General features: G+C 44.9%; 1 protein-coding gene across 1 annotated transcript in view; it reads left to right on the plus strand.

Moving 5' to 3' along the window:
• The first annotated feature begins 551 nt into the window (after nt 1–551).
• The window catches only part of Pkhd1 (PKHD1 ciliary IPT domain containing fibrocystin/polyductin), a 288492-nt gene continuing 273096 nt past the window's right edge, over nt 552–15947 (plus strand). The window contains 10 exon segments of the mRNA XM_042672035.1: nt 552–664; nt 2397–2539; nt 3240–3317; nt 3820–3964; nt 4967–5075; nt 8949–9006; nt 12312–12390; nt 13960–14034; nt 15283–15347; nt 15768–15807. Coding sequence (XP_042527969.1) covers nt 2491–2539; nt 3240–3317; nt 3820–3964; nt 4967–5075; nt 8949–9006; nt 12312–12390; nt 13960–14034; nt 15283–15347; nt 15768–15807 — 698 coding nt within the window. The 5' untranslated portion in view covers nt 552–664; nt 2397–2490.

Below are 15947 nucleotides of genomic sequence, written 5' to 3' on the forward strand. Positions count from 1 at the left end.
AAGAGGGAGGAGGGGGAGGATGGAGGAGGGGGAGGATGGAGGAGGGGGAGGATGGAGGAGGGGGAGGATGGAGGAGGGGGAGGATGGAAAAGGACACATTAGTCTTTCCTTGAAGGTCCTTGAACATGGAATTTCCTACCTCTGCCTCTTTAGGCCTATATTATTATGGTGAGTATATTAATAGCATCCCGACATCCTACAACCCAGCAGAGATGAGTTCTTGAAGACTCAGAGGCGTCTCGTGTATGGGCATTAGTCTCTAGGCTTTCCCCCTGGACGCAGGCACTTCTTACTAACAAATTCTTCTACTCATTGAATGCTCATTGGTCTTATTAGGTAACCTTTTATATAAAATTCTTGTCCGAGGCATAAGCAGTGAGTGAGGAAAAATGGAAGATACCTTTCCTTTGGTCATTAATAAAAGCCCCCAAAGAAAAAGTCTGAATAGCTCGTGTTACTCATTAAACAGACCTCATGGTCAGTTCTGAACATGTGGTACAGGACACAAACAAGTCAGGTGAGTTACAGTCAGCCAGAGAGAGTTACCTGCATGGAGCAGTGGGCTGGGCTCTCTAGCCAGAGAACATGGCAGACAGACACAAGATCATTTAGAAGAGGAAGAGAAATTCTCCCTTGAGTCTCAAGGAGACTGAGCCAGAAAAAGGTACTGTTGGATTTCCAAAAGTCTTGATTTTCAATGTATTGAGTCTCTTTTGAATGCTGTGGCAAACAGAAAAGAAATAGGCTGTCTCTAGTAAGATCCTTGAAGTTTTCCAGCTCCCAGAGGAGGGGAGCCGAGTCAGGAGTGAGGAAGAAAGGAAGAGGAGGGGGAGCAGAAGATGGGAAAAGTAGGACAAGAGGAGAAAGAGGACTTAATTACGCTCTGTGATTAAAAACTTTCTCCTTAAAAGAGTAAAGGGCAACTGAGGACAGTTAGGGAGAGCTGGTGGCCGGTTAATCCACACTAAGAAAAGATGCATTCGGTGCTCATTTCCTTGCTCTGTGTTTGAGGGGAAAGAAAGAGGCATTTCCAAATGTAAGGAATTTTATTTTAAAAGCCTACTACATGAATGTTGGTGCCTGTTGTTCCGACTTGGGAGTAGGCACCAAAGCGAGATGTTAACATCACACAGCCAAGCTGAAAACAGGCTCCTCTATGCGAAGTCTACTCTATTATCACCGTTCCCTGGACAGCAGTCTTTCTCAAGATGGAACGTGTATAAATAGTATTAGACTCCAAATAGATCTAAAAATGGAGGGATTTTTGCAGTTAATACTTGCTGAATCCATTTAGAAAGTTTAGACCTCTTTTCATCTCTGCAAGGAGCTCCCGTGCTTCTGCCTTTGGTGATGACTGAGAATAGCTGTTTTCCTGTCACAGTGCTTGGCAGCAAATACATTGTCATAGGGTTAAGCTAATTAGAAGTGATTTTCTGTTTTGGGTTTTCTCAGTCAGGACATATATGGATGCTAAGTGTTTTAGAGAAAGACTTCAGCCGGACTGTGTGGATTCTGTGAGTCCCTACAGATGAGAAAGTCCCTCAGCATTGTGTGACATCTCCACATGAAGAGACTTGGAGGCATGAGGGCTGGGTCCCAGCGTTCTTCACGGAAGGTGTCAGGGCTAGGGTGGGTGGGGCTGGAGGGTGTGGCTCAGGTTATAGAAGGCTGTATCCAATCTTCATTTCAGTACAGGAAAAAGAAAAAGGGAAAAGCAGGAGGCGGTCTTGTCTGGGAGGTGAGGCCTGGGTGGTGGGAACATTGGGTTGGACACACAGGACTGGAGCTAGCTTGGCGAGGGGAAAGCAAAGGGCACTGGAATGGCTGGGCAGGATTCTGTGGAGCAAGGGCTCCCTGTGCTAGGCCTGGAAGGCAAGCCAGGGATTCAAAAGGCCGTGGAGAGATGGGGTCCAGGAGGGGCCAGTCGGAGCCAGGACAGAGGTTGGCCTGTGCGTGGGTTAGGTCGTGACTGCAGTGTGGATGCAGTACAGGGGTCCGGCTGGATTGTGGCCCATGGGCAAGCTGGGGAGATGGGATGGGGTCAGGATGGGGATGGGAGGGGGAAGCAATACAGACCTCTACCTATTAACTAGTAGGCAGACACCTAGCGTTTATTTTGAATAGTGCGCTTCTGTCCAAGAATGAGTTAATGAAAGATAGTATTCTTGATCACCAGACATAAAAGAAGCTGATGAGACTTGCAAGGCTTGCTGATGATTTTGTATAATAGTCCCGGATGATTCCTTTCTCCCCGGCTGGGAAAGATCGTGGGTCCTTTTGAAGACACTAGGACTTTTTTTTTTTGTAATCTCATCTCCTAATTTCTTGTTCCAACACAGGAAAGTGGTAATGGTTGAGCTAAGACAATATAGGCATCCTTTTCTTCATTCTTTTAGTTTCTTTCAGCACAAATGCTATGCTGCTCCAATTAACACTGAAAATGCTTTTAATGCCTGAACAATCTTAAGAGAGCTGGCTTACCTGGGAAGGATGACTGGCTGGCTGATTTCTCTGAGTTTTGAAGTACTATTTTTGGCTGGTGAGTAGAAGGGGCTTGAATGGACAATAGGCTAGCACTCAGGATACCTTGAGAACTATTGTTAATAATTAAAATAGTATTTTGGCTATACTCCATAGACATATACAAGTTTTACTTGCCAACTGAAAAATATAAATGAAAAACATAATATTCAAAGGACATATTGAAGTATCTGCTTCTGGGTTTGAATTTTCCATTTAATTTTTTTTTCTGATGAATATCTCCAAATAGCCCAGGCCAAAGTCCATGGAATCTTATATCCATTTTGGAAATCTTTCTGCACACGTGTGCAAATGTGAAAACTAGAGCACAGGGCCCTGAGTAGGAGAACTGAATTAGGTACAGTGTCTAGAAGTTTCTGTACTCCTTAAGGAGGAGAAATGCAAGAAATCAGGAGTGATCTTTATGTGTAAGTATGGCCGTCTGAATTAAATCTGGGGGGAACAAAAGGAGCTGCTATGTAGATTTAATTAGTATCCGCAAGGCTAGTTCCAGAGCGAGTAGAATTTCAGGGTTGGTGAGCCCTGAGAGTCTGTATGTCTGAAAGGAGAGATGGGTTTGTCTGACCACAGAGGGCCGGACAGAGGGTCCCGCGGCCCGGCAGCAGCGGCCAGCGCCTCCATGCTGTGATTCGGATGCATGCTGAAGTTTGCTTTAAAGTATGACCTTCAAGCCCATATTTCCCCCCATTTCTTCTCAGTCCCTCACCCGAGTTTGCACATCGAACCCAGAGAAGGCAGCCTTGCGGGCGGCACGTGGGTCACCGTCGTTTTGGATGGTAGGTGTGGCTTTTACAGAATGGAGATTTTTCTTGTGTGAGGAAGTCAGCCGCAGGGACTCAGCCCGGCTTTGTCTCAGGACGGGTGTGAAGGAGGACCTGAAGGAGACGCAGGGGTGGAGCCCCCCGGGACTTTAGGAACCCTCAGGGAGTCCACACGAAAGTGCACACCGTGATGCTGGGCAATGTGCCACGCCCACTTCACCACGGCTAGTGTGAATCTGCAGCTGGGAGCTTCAGCACACCCATTTCTACCACCCTGGCAGGGTGACCTGCAAAGCTGAAATATACTTTCCCAGATAGAGACAGACCCAAAGGGAAGACCCGTTGGTCAGCTCACAACTCTGAACGTCCCTCAGCCAGAAGTTCCTCTGGAAATGAGTCTTCATTTATTCTCCTTTGGCAAACTGAGTGTTTGACACCACTTCCCCGCGGCCATCTTGGTACGCGACCCCTGTGCGCGATGGCTCTCCTTAACGACTCCTCCTTACCTTCCGCGTAGGTGAGGAGCCAGGTGTCCTCCACCCTGCCAATGCCTCTCAGCCTGAGATTCACCTGGTGAACGTGGCATGGCCCACACTGCCAAGGGTCCCCTGTGATGTCTCCCCTGTCTTCTGGGATTTGCCGGTGGTGATTTGCCAGACCAGGTACTGTCTCTGGAAGGATGGACCGATGTGGCTTATCTCGGTGACGTATTATAGCAGCTCTATCGTGACTGCAGTGATCAGCTCTAGTTCTCGAGGTGTTCAATATGAACACAGTTCTTCAAAGTTTCTCATCAGCGATGTGAGACTTCAGGGAAGATCAGAGCATGCGGAAGAATTTTGAGACATTTATGGGGAGGGCTAGATCGTATCTCCATTTGGTATTTGCAAGGACCTCGGTAGCTGGTAAGGTTGCAATATACACTGTCATTTTGCAATCTAAAGCAGTCATCATTTAGCAAAGGTATGGTTTTAATGACTGCATAAACTCACAACCAGTAAGGAAGGATTTTGGCTTTATGCTCAGTTTATTTGCTTAGTTTGGCATTACTTCTGTTGAGGAAATACCTGTATATTATTCCAGGTCATCTATTGTCCTACTAAAATTTTTATTGGCCTGTGACATTTACAGCAGTTCATTCTTCCTTTATGCATGTCTTAAGAGATACTTCATAGAAAATGGACCATGGATTAAGTGATAGAAACATTGTCATACCCTTTTGTTTTCTATTCCTTATTCCAAAAGACTCTTCCCTTCCTGTTTTTGCCAATCAAAATCCACCAACCCTCCTGTAACCATACTGTGTTTTCCTGATACCCAAGTCAATGTAATCTTTCCTTTCTTTGAAAGAAGTAACAATGTAACAATCTCTTTTGGTAGCTCATCCACGGGAGGTCAGCTATGTATGTATGCATGTATTTACCTATTATCTATCTATCTATCTATCTATCTATCTATCTATCTATCTATCTATCTATCTCTTTCTTTGTGATTTCTTTTGCTGAGGAACCTATTCTCTACACTGTAGTTATTCTAAATAGATGAAATTTAGAGCTGCTCAGTTAAATCTTTAGACAGTGTAGGGAGGAATCTGAGGGGTCGGTGATCCCTTGCTTCAGGAGTTCCTGGTTTCCGCCATAAGAATGTCTGCTTTCTGCCCTTAGGGCTCTGCTGTCTGAGGGACATGCAGGCACATACGCCGTGGAAGTGCGCTCTGGGGGACAGGTGGTAGGAGGCCCCGGACCAGGGTCACATGACAACTGCACCTTCAAGGTGGGTGGTAAAGATGGAGGAATGTGTGTTTGCCTGTTAGGGAGTGTGTTTGTGTGTTTGTTTGCCTCGTTAGGGAGAGTTTGGTTATCACCAAAGTAGTGCAAAGAAGAGCCACAGGGTTGAATTCTCCTTAAGCTCAGATAAGGAAAGAAAGGGAGGAGAGACAGAAACAGAGACAATGAGAGAGAGAGAGAGAGAGAGAGAGAGAGAGAGAGAGAGAGAGAGAGAGAGAGAGAGAGAGAGAGAGAGAGGGGCAGACCCAGAAAGACAGGCGGGAGGGTCATTTGTATGGCCAGTGCTTGACTGTATTGCACATCTACTTGGGTTTATCTTATGTCTGTTTCAGTCTCAGGTCCATTCCAGATTTGTTTCCCACTAGATGTCAGTCTGAGAGGGCAGCCCCCAATTTTCCATAAAAGGCACAGTTAGCACTGCTTCTGTTGTTGGCAAGGTGTCTCTGTTTAAGAGCAGTTCTGAAGCGCAGAGGTTAATCGCTCATGGATACATCCTTAGAACAAGACTTCACCCTCCCAAGTCACCGCGAAGGAAGCTCACACTTTCTACAGGAGGTTTTGAATTTGTTGTTCCAGCCTGAGAAAATCTTGTTTTCTGCCATTTCACTTTTATACACGTGCAGCAGCAGGAAGCCAGAGTTTTGCACTTTTCTTTCTTTGCCTTTTGTAAATGGTCATCTTTTTAAAAATTGTATATTAGTTTTATGTTAGTCACATCATATAAATGTTTTCATTTGTTGATGTAACAAATTACACAGACCTGACAGATGTAAACATCTAGAATTTATAATCTTGTAGTTGGGTAAAGCAAGTCTATCTCAGTGTGTGTGTGCAATAAAGTCAAGATTCTGGCCTGATTTTCAGAGGTGTGTGTGGGTTTGGGTGTCTAGGGTGTTTCATTGTCTTTTCCACCATGTGGATAACTCACATATTTCTTTTCTTTCTTTATTTCCTTTCTTTCTTTCTTTCTTTCCTTTTTTTTGGGGGGGGGTCTGGTCATGGGGCCTGAACTCTGGGCCTGGGTGCTGTCCCTCAGCTCTTCAACTCAAGGCTAGCGCTCTACCACTTGAGCCACAGCGCCACTTCCAGCTTTTTTCTTTTTGCTTATGTCTTGCTGAGGAATCAAACCCAGGGCCTCAGGCATGCAAGGCAAGTACTCTACCACTGAGCCACCTTCCCAGCCCACATATTTCTTATTATGGTTCAAACTCCTGCCTGCTGGAGCCAGTGCCCGCCGGGGAGCATCTCTGGTGGATAATACCCAGGTCCAAACCTTTCTCAATCCTGGAACCGTGGCCCAGGCCACTCATTCTGTATCTTTCGTCCATTTCCAAAACCAGTAACAGCTGCTAACACCCTTGCACATCCTATGAGTATTTCCAGGAGCCTTTTCCCACAAGCAGGAACGTTTCTCTACTCGTAAAGACATATGTGATGGTTAGGACAAGAGAGAGGCCATCTTCCCACCGGAAGCCCCAGTATCTTAGTCTCAGTGGTGGTAAATAAGGACAAGTGTGAGCATTCGGGTGCGTGTATCTTTGTGAGGCCACGACTCTGTCTACTGTGCATTGCTTAGAGGAGCTTGTAGTACAAGGTAGGTGTCTCATACTTCTTTGTAGCCCCTGTTTCCTGCCAAGAGTATGAGTTCAATATCTACTCTTCTTAATTAAGTCTCAGGGAAGATAAGAAATGGAGTATGCTGAATAATCATTTTAACCACTTACATTCCCTTTCTGTTAGTAGCGTCCCTACTTATTAAAAGATCAACAAAGGAAGTAGGAAGGAAAGAAATGCTTCCCCAAATCGCATAGGAAAGAAAACGAGTTTGTCGGTAGCTCAAGTAGCTTGGCCAATTGATGAGCTATCACCAGGGGATGCAGCTAATGAGCGACATTTTAAGCTAAATAAAATATACCATGTCTCTTTGTTTTGGGACTGGGGGAACCGTGCATGAAAAATTCATTCCATCTCACCAGTCCCTTCCAAGGAGCCTGCTGTGGGTACTGACAGGTTTGAGCAGCTCACAGAAGGTTTACCAAGCAGCTGCTGGTGGTGTCTCTCTTGTTTGGATCCACTGTTTCTGACTCTTTCCCCTCCCTCTCACCGACCTCACACCTGCATGTCTAGCCGGTTTCAGCCCTTACTGAGGCTCCAGGATCAGCATTCAGGAAGCCTGACTTGGAAACTCATTATGGTTTTTTTTTTTTTTTTTTTTTTTTTACTGTTATGTCTTCAGCCTGGTAGGCGAACAGAGGCCTGCTCCTCTTAGAAATCTCCCATTTTGTGTTGTGTTGGTTCAAAATCCAAGTGTGATCCTTCCAGTGGCTCTGTGTTCCTTCAGTTCCCTGAGGAGTTGGGAGGGAGCTAAACACTCTATACCGAGCCCCCCCCCCCCCCCCCCAATATCTGGTAAGAGGATCACAGAGTTCAAGGTCTTAACATTTCCAGTCAGAATCACAGAGGAAAGGTTGTTTTTCTATTTGGTTTGAATTTGGCCTCAGTTTCTAATTTGTGCCTGGCTGGGTAATAAGCACTGATCATATTTTACTAGGCTCCAACCAAAGTATTAGGCCTTATCTCCTTGGCCGGGTGCCTTGGCTTAGGATGGAATGTTTGGCAGCTAGGTATGGAACTAAATCGATCTTTTATCTTTGGGTGAGGTCAGAGCCAGGCCTTAATCTGTGAAATCATGGCATTCTTTTGTTGACTCCATGACTGTAAGTATTTTCTGTGAACCATTTTCTAACTCTTTACTTGAAGTGAATGAGGAAAACAACCCTGCGGATCAATATTTAGCACCCCACGTTTGGCAGGCAGGCAGCCTTCGGCTTTATTGAAAGGTCTGTTGGTTTTCCTCATCTGACTAGGGATGCTGATGAACACAATGTTGTTCCCTGCTGAGATTCTCTGTGGGCAGCGAAGACTCCTAGGGGGCGAATTTAGACCAAGTGGAGCAGTTTGCTATGGTTTACTGTGTACACAGGAAGCGCTTGTGGATGGTCAGAACGGAAAGCAGGGAACGGTAGAGGTGACGATCTCTTCCTGGGTGAGCTATGGTCTCCAGGTCCACCGGCTGTCAGTGCTTCTGTTTCTTCATTCTCTTCTGAGTACAATTTCCCACTGGGACCTTGCACTGATCTTAGATTAACCCAGATGCCTCTAGCTGAGAGGACTTGTCTCATTCATCCCGTTTTCCTTCCGGAAGTGTATCACTCATCCCTGATGCGGCGACTCCATTCATTCACAAAAATTCAAAAGTCTCCTGTGTTTCCGGGGGTGTAGAGGAATGTGGCAGTGTGGGACCTGGGGTGACCTTCCTTCTAGGGCCCCTGGTGTGCACTCCCAGAGGAAGGGCCCGAAGTTGCTCTGAGCGACCTGACAGGCAGGGAGGCATTTCTGCACCAGGCTCTCATTCCTGTGTACATCCATTGTCACGGTTTCCCGATCCCTACCAAGATGCTGGCTGCTGATAATTTATGTCATAACCCTTCCAATTAAATGAATGAATTCTAGAAAGGCAAAAAAAAATCCTTTGTCTGCTTTCCCTTCTGATCCAGCCTTGTTCTTTGAGAGAGGCAGGTAGGCAGGTAGAAAGAGGCTCACCAAGGCCCGAAAGACCTGGAGCAGGGTGAAGAGCTGTGGCCTTGGTCATACTCCCTTTACCTCATCTACAGAAGAAATACCATCCTACCTGCTGCACAGGACCATGGGGAGGACAGGAAGGAAGCAGGCGTGCATGTTATACAAAGGGATCGTTCCATATTTTCTGTCCTAAGGCTAATGCTTTAAGGGGAATGGCTATCCTGGTTGTGTTTGTGGATGTTCTAATGAAATACTTGTGCATATATTTTCTAAACAGTTTTCCAAGGCACAGACACCCCTTGTTTACCAAGTGAGTCCACCAAGTGGAGTTCCAGGTAAGAAATCTTCTAGAAAAAGCAGGAATAATTGCTAAAGTTTGTGGCAAACTCCTTTACTTAAATGGGTGGTTTCTAAGAGTGAGAAAGTTTAGCTTCTTCTCAGATGTGATTTTCAAAATAATTTTTAACCTCTGGTTTATTTTTTAACCCGGTTTGGTTTCACCTCTGGGCACTTTTGTTCTATTGCTTTGCTGTTAATATAAGAAAGCAAACATGATAAGAAGAGGCCAGCAAAAACAAACCATCTGATGCTGGAGAATGCAGGAAATAGAAATCATGGTCAGTTTTCTTTTTACTTTGTGAGTCACTCACCACAGTCCATCCACAAGAACAAATATTTACTGAATGTCTAGGTGTGCCAATTTCCATTCTAAACTCCGTGTATACTTTCTCATTCATTTCTCACAAAACCTTATCCCTTGCATGTTATTTATCTATTTATTTTTGTAGTTTAAGATTTTATTTTTTTGTATATATATATATATATACATATATTTGTTATTATTGTAAAGTGGTATACAGAGGGGTTAGAGTTACATAAGTGAGGTATCGAGTAACTCTCTTTTTGGACAATGTCACCCCTTTCCTTGATTTCTCTCAGTTTTCCCCTCTCATCCCCTCTCCCACAAATTGTATAGTTCATTTTCAACATAGTGTCTAGTGAGTATCATTGCTGCATTGTTCAACTTTGGTCCCACCGTTTCTGTTCTTCCCCTTCCCCTCCCCCAAAGAGATACAGTTACAAACAAGAGAAAAGGTCCAGAAAGCAAAAAACAAACAAAAAAACAAAAAAAAGAAAAACAGCAACAAAGAAAAACCCACCTGTTTCCATTTCTTGGAGTTCATTTGAATAAACATTAGTTTATATGTTCATATGCACACAGCTATTGAGCCTTTATGATCCTCTCCTAAGAATATCCTCCTGTGGTCTCACTGTGCAAATGTCTAGAGACCTGTATATTTTATTTTTAAAATTATCTTTAAGTAGTTGTACCAAGGAGTTTCAATTCGATTTATGGGTATAATGTATCTTGATCAATGTTACGCCTTCTACCCCTTCCCCCACTTCATGTGTCCCTCAGGTTATAAGGCACCAGGCATACATTGAATGTATTGACTGTGCTTACTCCGCCTTCCTCTCTCCACTTCTTGTATCCCACCTTCCTCTGAAAAACCATGTCAAGTTGCCTTGGATATCCCATAGAAAGCCACTAAGCCTGATCTTTATCTAGAGAATGTATTTATATTTAGACAGAAATCTCAGCTCTATAAAGACCAGGAGAACAGAAGAGGTTAGAGGTGTGAAATGGGGCCTCAGTTGGCACTCTGATCGGTCACAGCTGTTTCTGCCATTGAGCTGGGGTTCTGTGCCCCGTCTCTCCTGCCTTCTTTGGAGGATCAGCGTCTGGCCCCTCCAGGGGGATCCACACACAAGGTTCCATCCTTCCATGATTTTGTAGCCCATGGCTCTCACTTCCTTTGGGAAGTGGGCGGAGAATAGCAGCCCAGAGAGATGAGGGGGGAAATAGGAGGGGGGAAGAGAAGGAGAGAGACATGGAGAAAGGAGAGAGAACGTGGTAGGAGCAGGTGGATTTTGGTATGTGGTCAGCAGCTCTTCACTGAGCTACCGTGTCCCCTGGCACCAAGGCCTAGATTACTCTCCCATCTCCTCTGTGGGCTTCTTGGTTTGGAAACAAACCAACACATTTCCTCATCTCTAGAACCTTGTGTTTTTCACATGGCACCCAGCAGAACCAGATGTTGTGTTCACCAAAGCTGGGAAGTCAGTAGTGTGGTTTGCTCAAAATCCAAGGGAGCGAGCGATTCAATTCACCCAAGTTCTAGAAGGAGCAGAGCGAACCTGAGACCCCAGACTGGAGCTCTATGTAAGGCTTTGGCTTCCCACTCCTTCTACCTGAGACCCCAGACTGGAGCTCTATGTAAGGCTTTGGCTTCCCACTCCTTCTACCTGAGACCCCAGACTGGAGCTCTATGTAAGGCTTTGGCTTCCCACTCCTTCTACCCATCTACTCCTGAAACGAGCACAGAACCACTGGCCGGGCTCCCGCCACGCCAGTGCGGGCTGCCCTGTGACTGCCCGACACGATATCCCCTCCCCAAACACACAGACTCGCGTGGGCAGAACATCTCCACAGGGTTCTTCAGTGGCCGGAAGTGTCAGTGAAGCAACTCAGATCTGTCTGGCTTTCGTGATCTCAAAACACCCATAGTCAGGTACCTTGTGATCTTCCTGTTATTTATGTTTACTTCAGCCACTAACAGCTTTCTCTTCTCATTTCTCTGTGACACTAGAAGTTTATAGTAGACAGTATTCAAGTCTGTGATTGTGTTGAAGACTCGTGCATCAAATAACTGAGCATTGTGTGGTGCATGTTAACTAACTCACCTTGTGATAGTGAGACGTGTAATATTTTGACGTGCGCAGGTCTGAGTTCAGGTGTTTTCACAAGTACTCTGGCAGGCTCCTGCTTTGCATAGGAGCTACTTTAGCTTCCTTTCCCCCTCCGGGGAGGGGAGATCCAGCGCACCTTGCTGAGAGGTTGTTGCTGGTGTAAGGTGGACTGGAAAGAGGGGCAGATCAAGGACAAATCACCGCGAGAAGAGGCAGGCGCCTGGGTGGAAGTCCGCATCCACCCCAGCAGATTAGGCGGACGCCCTTGTTTTCAGATCTCCGGCTGGCCCCCCTCCCATTTTGGGTCAGGGGCTTACTTGGGCAACACAACGCCATCACTGCTTGTTCTAACCCCACCTTCGCTCAGCTCCCACCCAGCACCTTTCCTTGTCCCTCCCGCCCCACGGTCCTTGGCCAGCTCCCCATCCCTGCTATTACTTTCAGTGTCGGTGACACCCCCTTTGTTGTAGATTGTACATAGGAGCAGGGTCGGTGGCAGCGCTGGTTAATTTAGCAAGTGTGCAGAAGAAACTCTCACAAAGATGGAACGCGTCACGCACCTTGTTCTTCCCCCTCACTTTGGGTAGACGGCCTAAGGCAGAGCCAAGAGAAACAGCCCTCCTTCCCGAAACTGCTCCATTTCATGGGGTTTTGAAGTACATCTATCATTCCTTCTGTGCTCCGCGCATGGATGATCAAGCCTGTGTTGGAAATACTCAGCAATTTTGGCCTTTCTCTTGTGTAGTATTGATAACTGGATTGCGCCATGCAGTGTAGTTAAGAAGTATTAGTTGTATACATCATGATGAAGTTCTCCATATTGGATATATGCAACCCGTTTATCTTATATATCTGGGCTAAGCCCGTTAAAGAAATCTTCTTAACACAGGGCGGCTAATACAGGTGTATGGCTGGATCATCACTGGAAGGCTGGAAACCTTTGACCCCGGTGTGGAGTACATTGACAGGTAGGCAGGTGTTTGCTTGAGCGCTCAATCACTTACATGGATGGACATGGGATGGCTTCTTGATAGCAATAAATTGCAAGCAATTTATACAGAATTGCCTTTTTTTTCCCTCCTTGTGGTTTTGGCCCTCATGATTTACTCTGTTAATGTAATTGTGAATTGTTGATTAAATTGGTCCATTTATTTACTAACAACTAGTCACTCTGGGCTAAGTGTAAACTGTACAGTTATTGCATCTGTGGATATTCTAGTTTGATTTCTACCCTTCCTTTCATCCCTTCCATGCTAAAGTAAATTCTCTCTCTCTCTCTGTCTCTCTTTTTCTCTCTGTCTTTGGTGTGCCAGTCTTGAGGCCTGGGAGCTGTCCCCAAGCTTTTTTAAAATACATTTTTATTGTAAAAATACTGTACAGAGGAGTTACAGTTACATGAGCAAAGTCATGAGTACATTTTCTATGCAGCATTGTACCCCCTCCTTTGTTTCTCCCCTACCATCCTTCCCTCCCACCTCCCCAACTACACTCCCCTCTCCTCCCGAAGCTTTTTATTGCTCAGATTCTACCACTGAGCCAATCTTCCACTTCTAGCTTTGTAATGGCTAATTGGAGACAAGAAACTCACAGACTTTCCTGCATCAAACTTTGATCTTCAGATCTCAGCCTCCTGAGTAGCTAGGATTATAGGTGTGAGCCACTAGAGCCTAAAGTCCTTATAAAATGGCATGTAAACACAAAAGACTATTGTAGCTTCTTTATTTGGTTGTTATCCATTTGTGTATTTAGATATCCTGTTAGTGAGGTCAGGGAAACATATGCAAACAGGGAAATATATATATTATATAAAGGCCATTGAGTTTATAGTGTTTGTGTGGGAAATTAAGCTGCCAACATGATTTTCTTCACTTAAGACCTGTTAAGTGGAAAATACTACTAGTAAGCTATCCATGCTAGGGAGAAGGGAAAAAAAAGGCCAACAAAACAGGAAGGGTTGAGATTGTACAGTTTGTGTGAAACACTAACTGTCCTCATTCAACAAATAAAGCAATTATGGTGAGATCGTAGAAAGTGGAAGAACCATGGTCTCCCTAGAGACTTGGAGTGGATACCCCATGTCTAATTTCCCCTCACTCTGCATAAGTTGGAGACCTTGTGTCTCATCTGCTTCTCCTTGGCACTTGTCTTTCCAGGGATTCCTCTAAATCCCAAGTACATCTTAGACAAAAGGCCATATTTGTTACCTGGACCCATTCTGACCTGGGCCTGGGATCCAGCACTTAAAAGGAGGAAGAAAGATGCACACTCCACAACAGCGCTAGTAGACCTACCGTGGCTAGTGTGAATGATAGCAAGAACCAGTTCTCCCTCTACAGTACAGAAGCTCAGACCACGCGTCCATCCCTACTTTCTGAAGAGAATTTGACTCGGCTTCCTTCAGCCCCTGTAACTGTACCCTGTGCCCCATAAGTTGAGAGAGTTCTATTAGCCATGCTTCTGCTGAGTTTTGGCAGTCATATTTACTGGAAGCATTGCACTATTGTATCCTGTCTTCTATCCTTTTTCTTTTCTCTCAGCCCATTGGTCTTGGAAGCCCAAGGAGACAAATGGGAGACTCCTTGTTCTCTTATAAACAGACAGAATGGAAGCAGGTGAGTGTTTCTTTAGTTACCAGTGTTCATCCTTTTGGATTCTTTCCTAAGAATATGATACATATGCACACCTATAAACTTATCTTTACAGGTCACTCGTAACTATTCACGTCTCTACTTTTAGATTTAAGGAGAAAAACGCAAGCATTGATTCAAAATGTAAACTGAAGTAGAATCTAAAGTCTTCTTGAAACAAATAACTAAGAGTTATTAAGGGCTCACTCTAGGCCCAGGCTTCCCTAATACTTAGTGAAGTCACTGGCTAATCTTGTGACAATGTGTGTTCATTAGTCTCTCTTTATAGATGAGAAACTAGGTACGGAGAGGTAATGCGACCTGCTGAAGGCTTCATGGAGAGCAAGCAGCCAAGCTGGCGTTGGAACTCTGTTTGACTCAGCAATCTTTGGAGTTCATGCCTCTCACTGCTGTTGTACAATGCCAAAGTAAACAACAACCAATATTATATATATATAAAAATCTCTGCTTAGTCTAGTTCCTATAACCAACATTTTGCTGTTGTTTTACCCCATTCTGGACTGAGTGGATTGATTTCCCTTTGAGGTCACTATAATAATTATCTTTTGAGGCTTAACCGTGTGCAACTTGTGTTTAGTTGAGCCATATTCTAATAATGTAGTTTCCTTCTGGTATCTTCAATATGTTTGCCCAGGATTATTACTATTTTTTTTTTGTTTGTCATTTTGTTGATGATTTTCTTAAAGTTGTCTAATATTAGATTGCAGAAGTAAAGGACCAGATGGAAGTTAGGAGTAAGTTAAATTTTGTCTTTTACCTTGTGTTGTTAGCTGTAGTTAGTAATTAACCCAAGCCATTTCCCCAGTTAGCCTATTCTACCTTCAACACCAATTCATTCTCTTTGGCAAACTTACCTTTTCTTTTGCTTTTTTTGGGGGTTGGTTGTGGAGCTTGAACTCAGGACTTGGGTGCTGTCCCTGAGCTCTTTTGTACAAGGCTAGTGCTCTACCACTTTGAGCCACAGCTTCACTTCTGGTTTTTGAGTGGTTAATTGGAGATAAAAATCTCACAGATACTTTTCTGCCCGGGCTGGTTTTGAACTGCGATCCTCAAATCTCAGCCTCCTGAATAGCTAGGATTATAGGTGTGAGCCACCAGTTCTGGGCTGTGCCTTTTCTTTTTCTTTGTTACTTTGTTGTTTAGAGGAGTGGGAAGTTCTGAACTGAGATGTTGTAATTCATACCTCAGCTTGTGTTTCTTCTTCTTCCACAGCTACCCTGTTCGAGAGGCTGGTGGCATTGGCACACTGCAGTGTCGTGTGGACGGCAATTACATAGGTTTGTCAGAGTAGTATGGTAGTGTTAGAGTCTTCTCCTTGCTTTACTTTCTATGCAGGAAGGACAGTTTCAGGAATCAATGTTCATGAGGCTAATAGGAACCAGCTTGCATATAAATGAATCCGCACAGTCAGCCGAGGATGTTAGTGGAATTCCCCCCCCCCACACTTTTTGGGTATGAAAAGTTAAGCTGTTAGGCACTGGACCAGCATTTGTATCTCACACAGTTTAAGTCTGAGCCTGGGGTCAGACCTGTAGTTCACAGTCATTTGTCCATTTGCTGTTGGCAGTCCCTCTTGCTGACGGCGCGATCCTATGACCTATGACCTATGATCCTTAGTGACCTGACGCGGGGCGCCTTGTGTCCCGGCCTGGGAGATCCCCACCCATCCCACCCTTCATGTGTGCCTTTGCTTCCAGGGTCCCAGAACGTCAGTTTCTCCGTGTTCAACAGAGGAAAGTAAGTAACTGGGAGAAGGCACATCTCATCTCCCACACTTAATTTAACCTGAATAATGGGAAGTGTCAGTGCCAGCCTCCACCTTCATCAGGCTTTGGAGAAATAGATTAATGAGGGTCCTGCATTTCTGTGTGTCTTAC

Source organism: Dipodomys spectabilis, unplaced genomic scaffold, assembly GCF_019054845.1.
Source record: "Dipodomys spectabilis isolate Male_0828 unplaced genomic scaffold, ASM1905484v1 ptg000669l, whole genome shotgun sequence".
Taxonomy (NCBI): Eukaryota; Metazoa; Chordata; class Mammalia; order Rodentia; family Heteromyidae; genus Dipodomys; species Dipodomys spectabilis.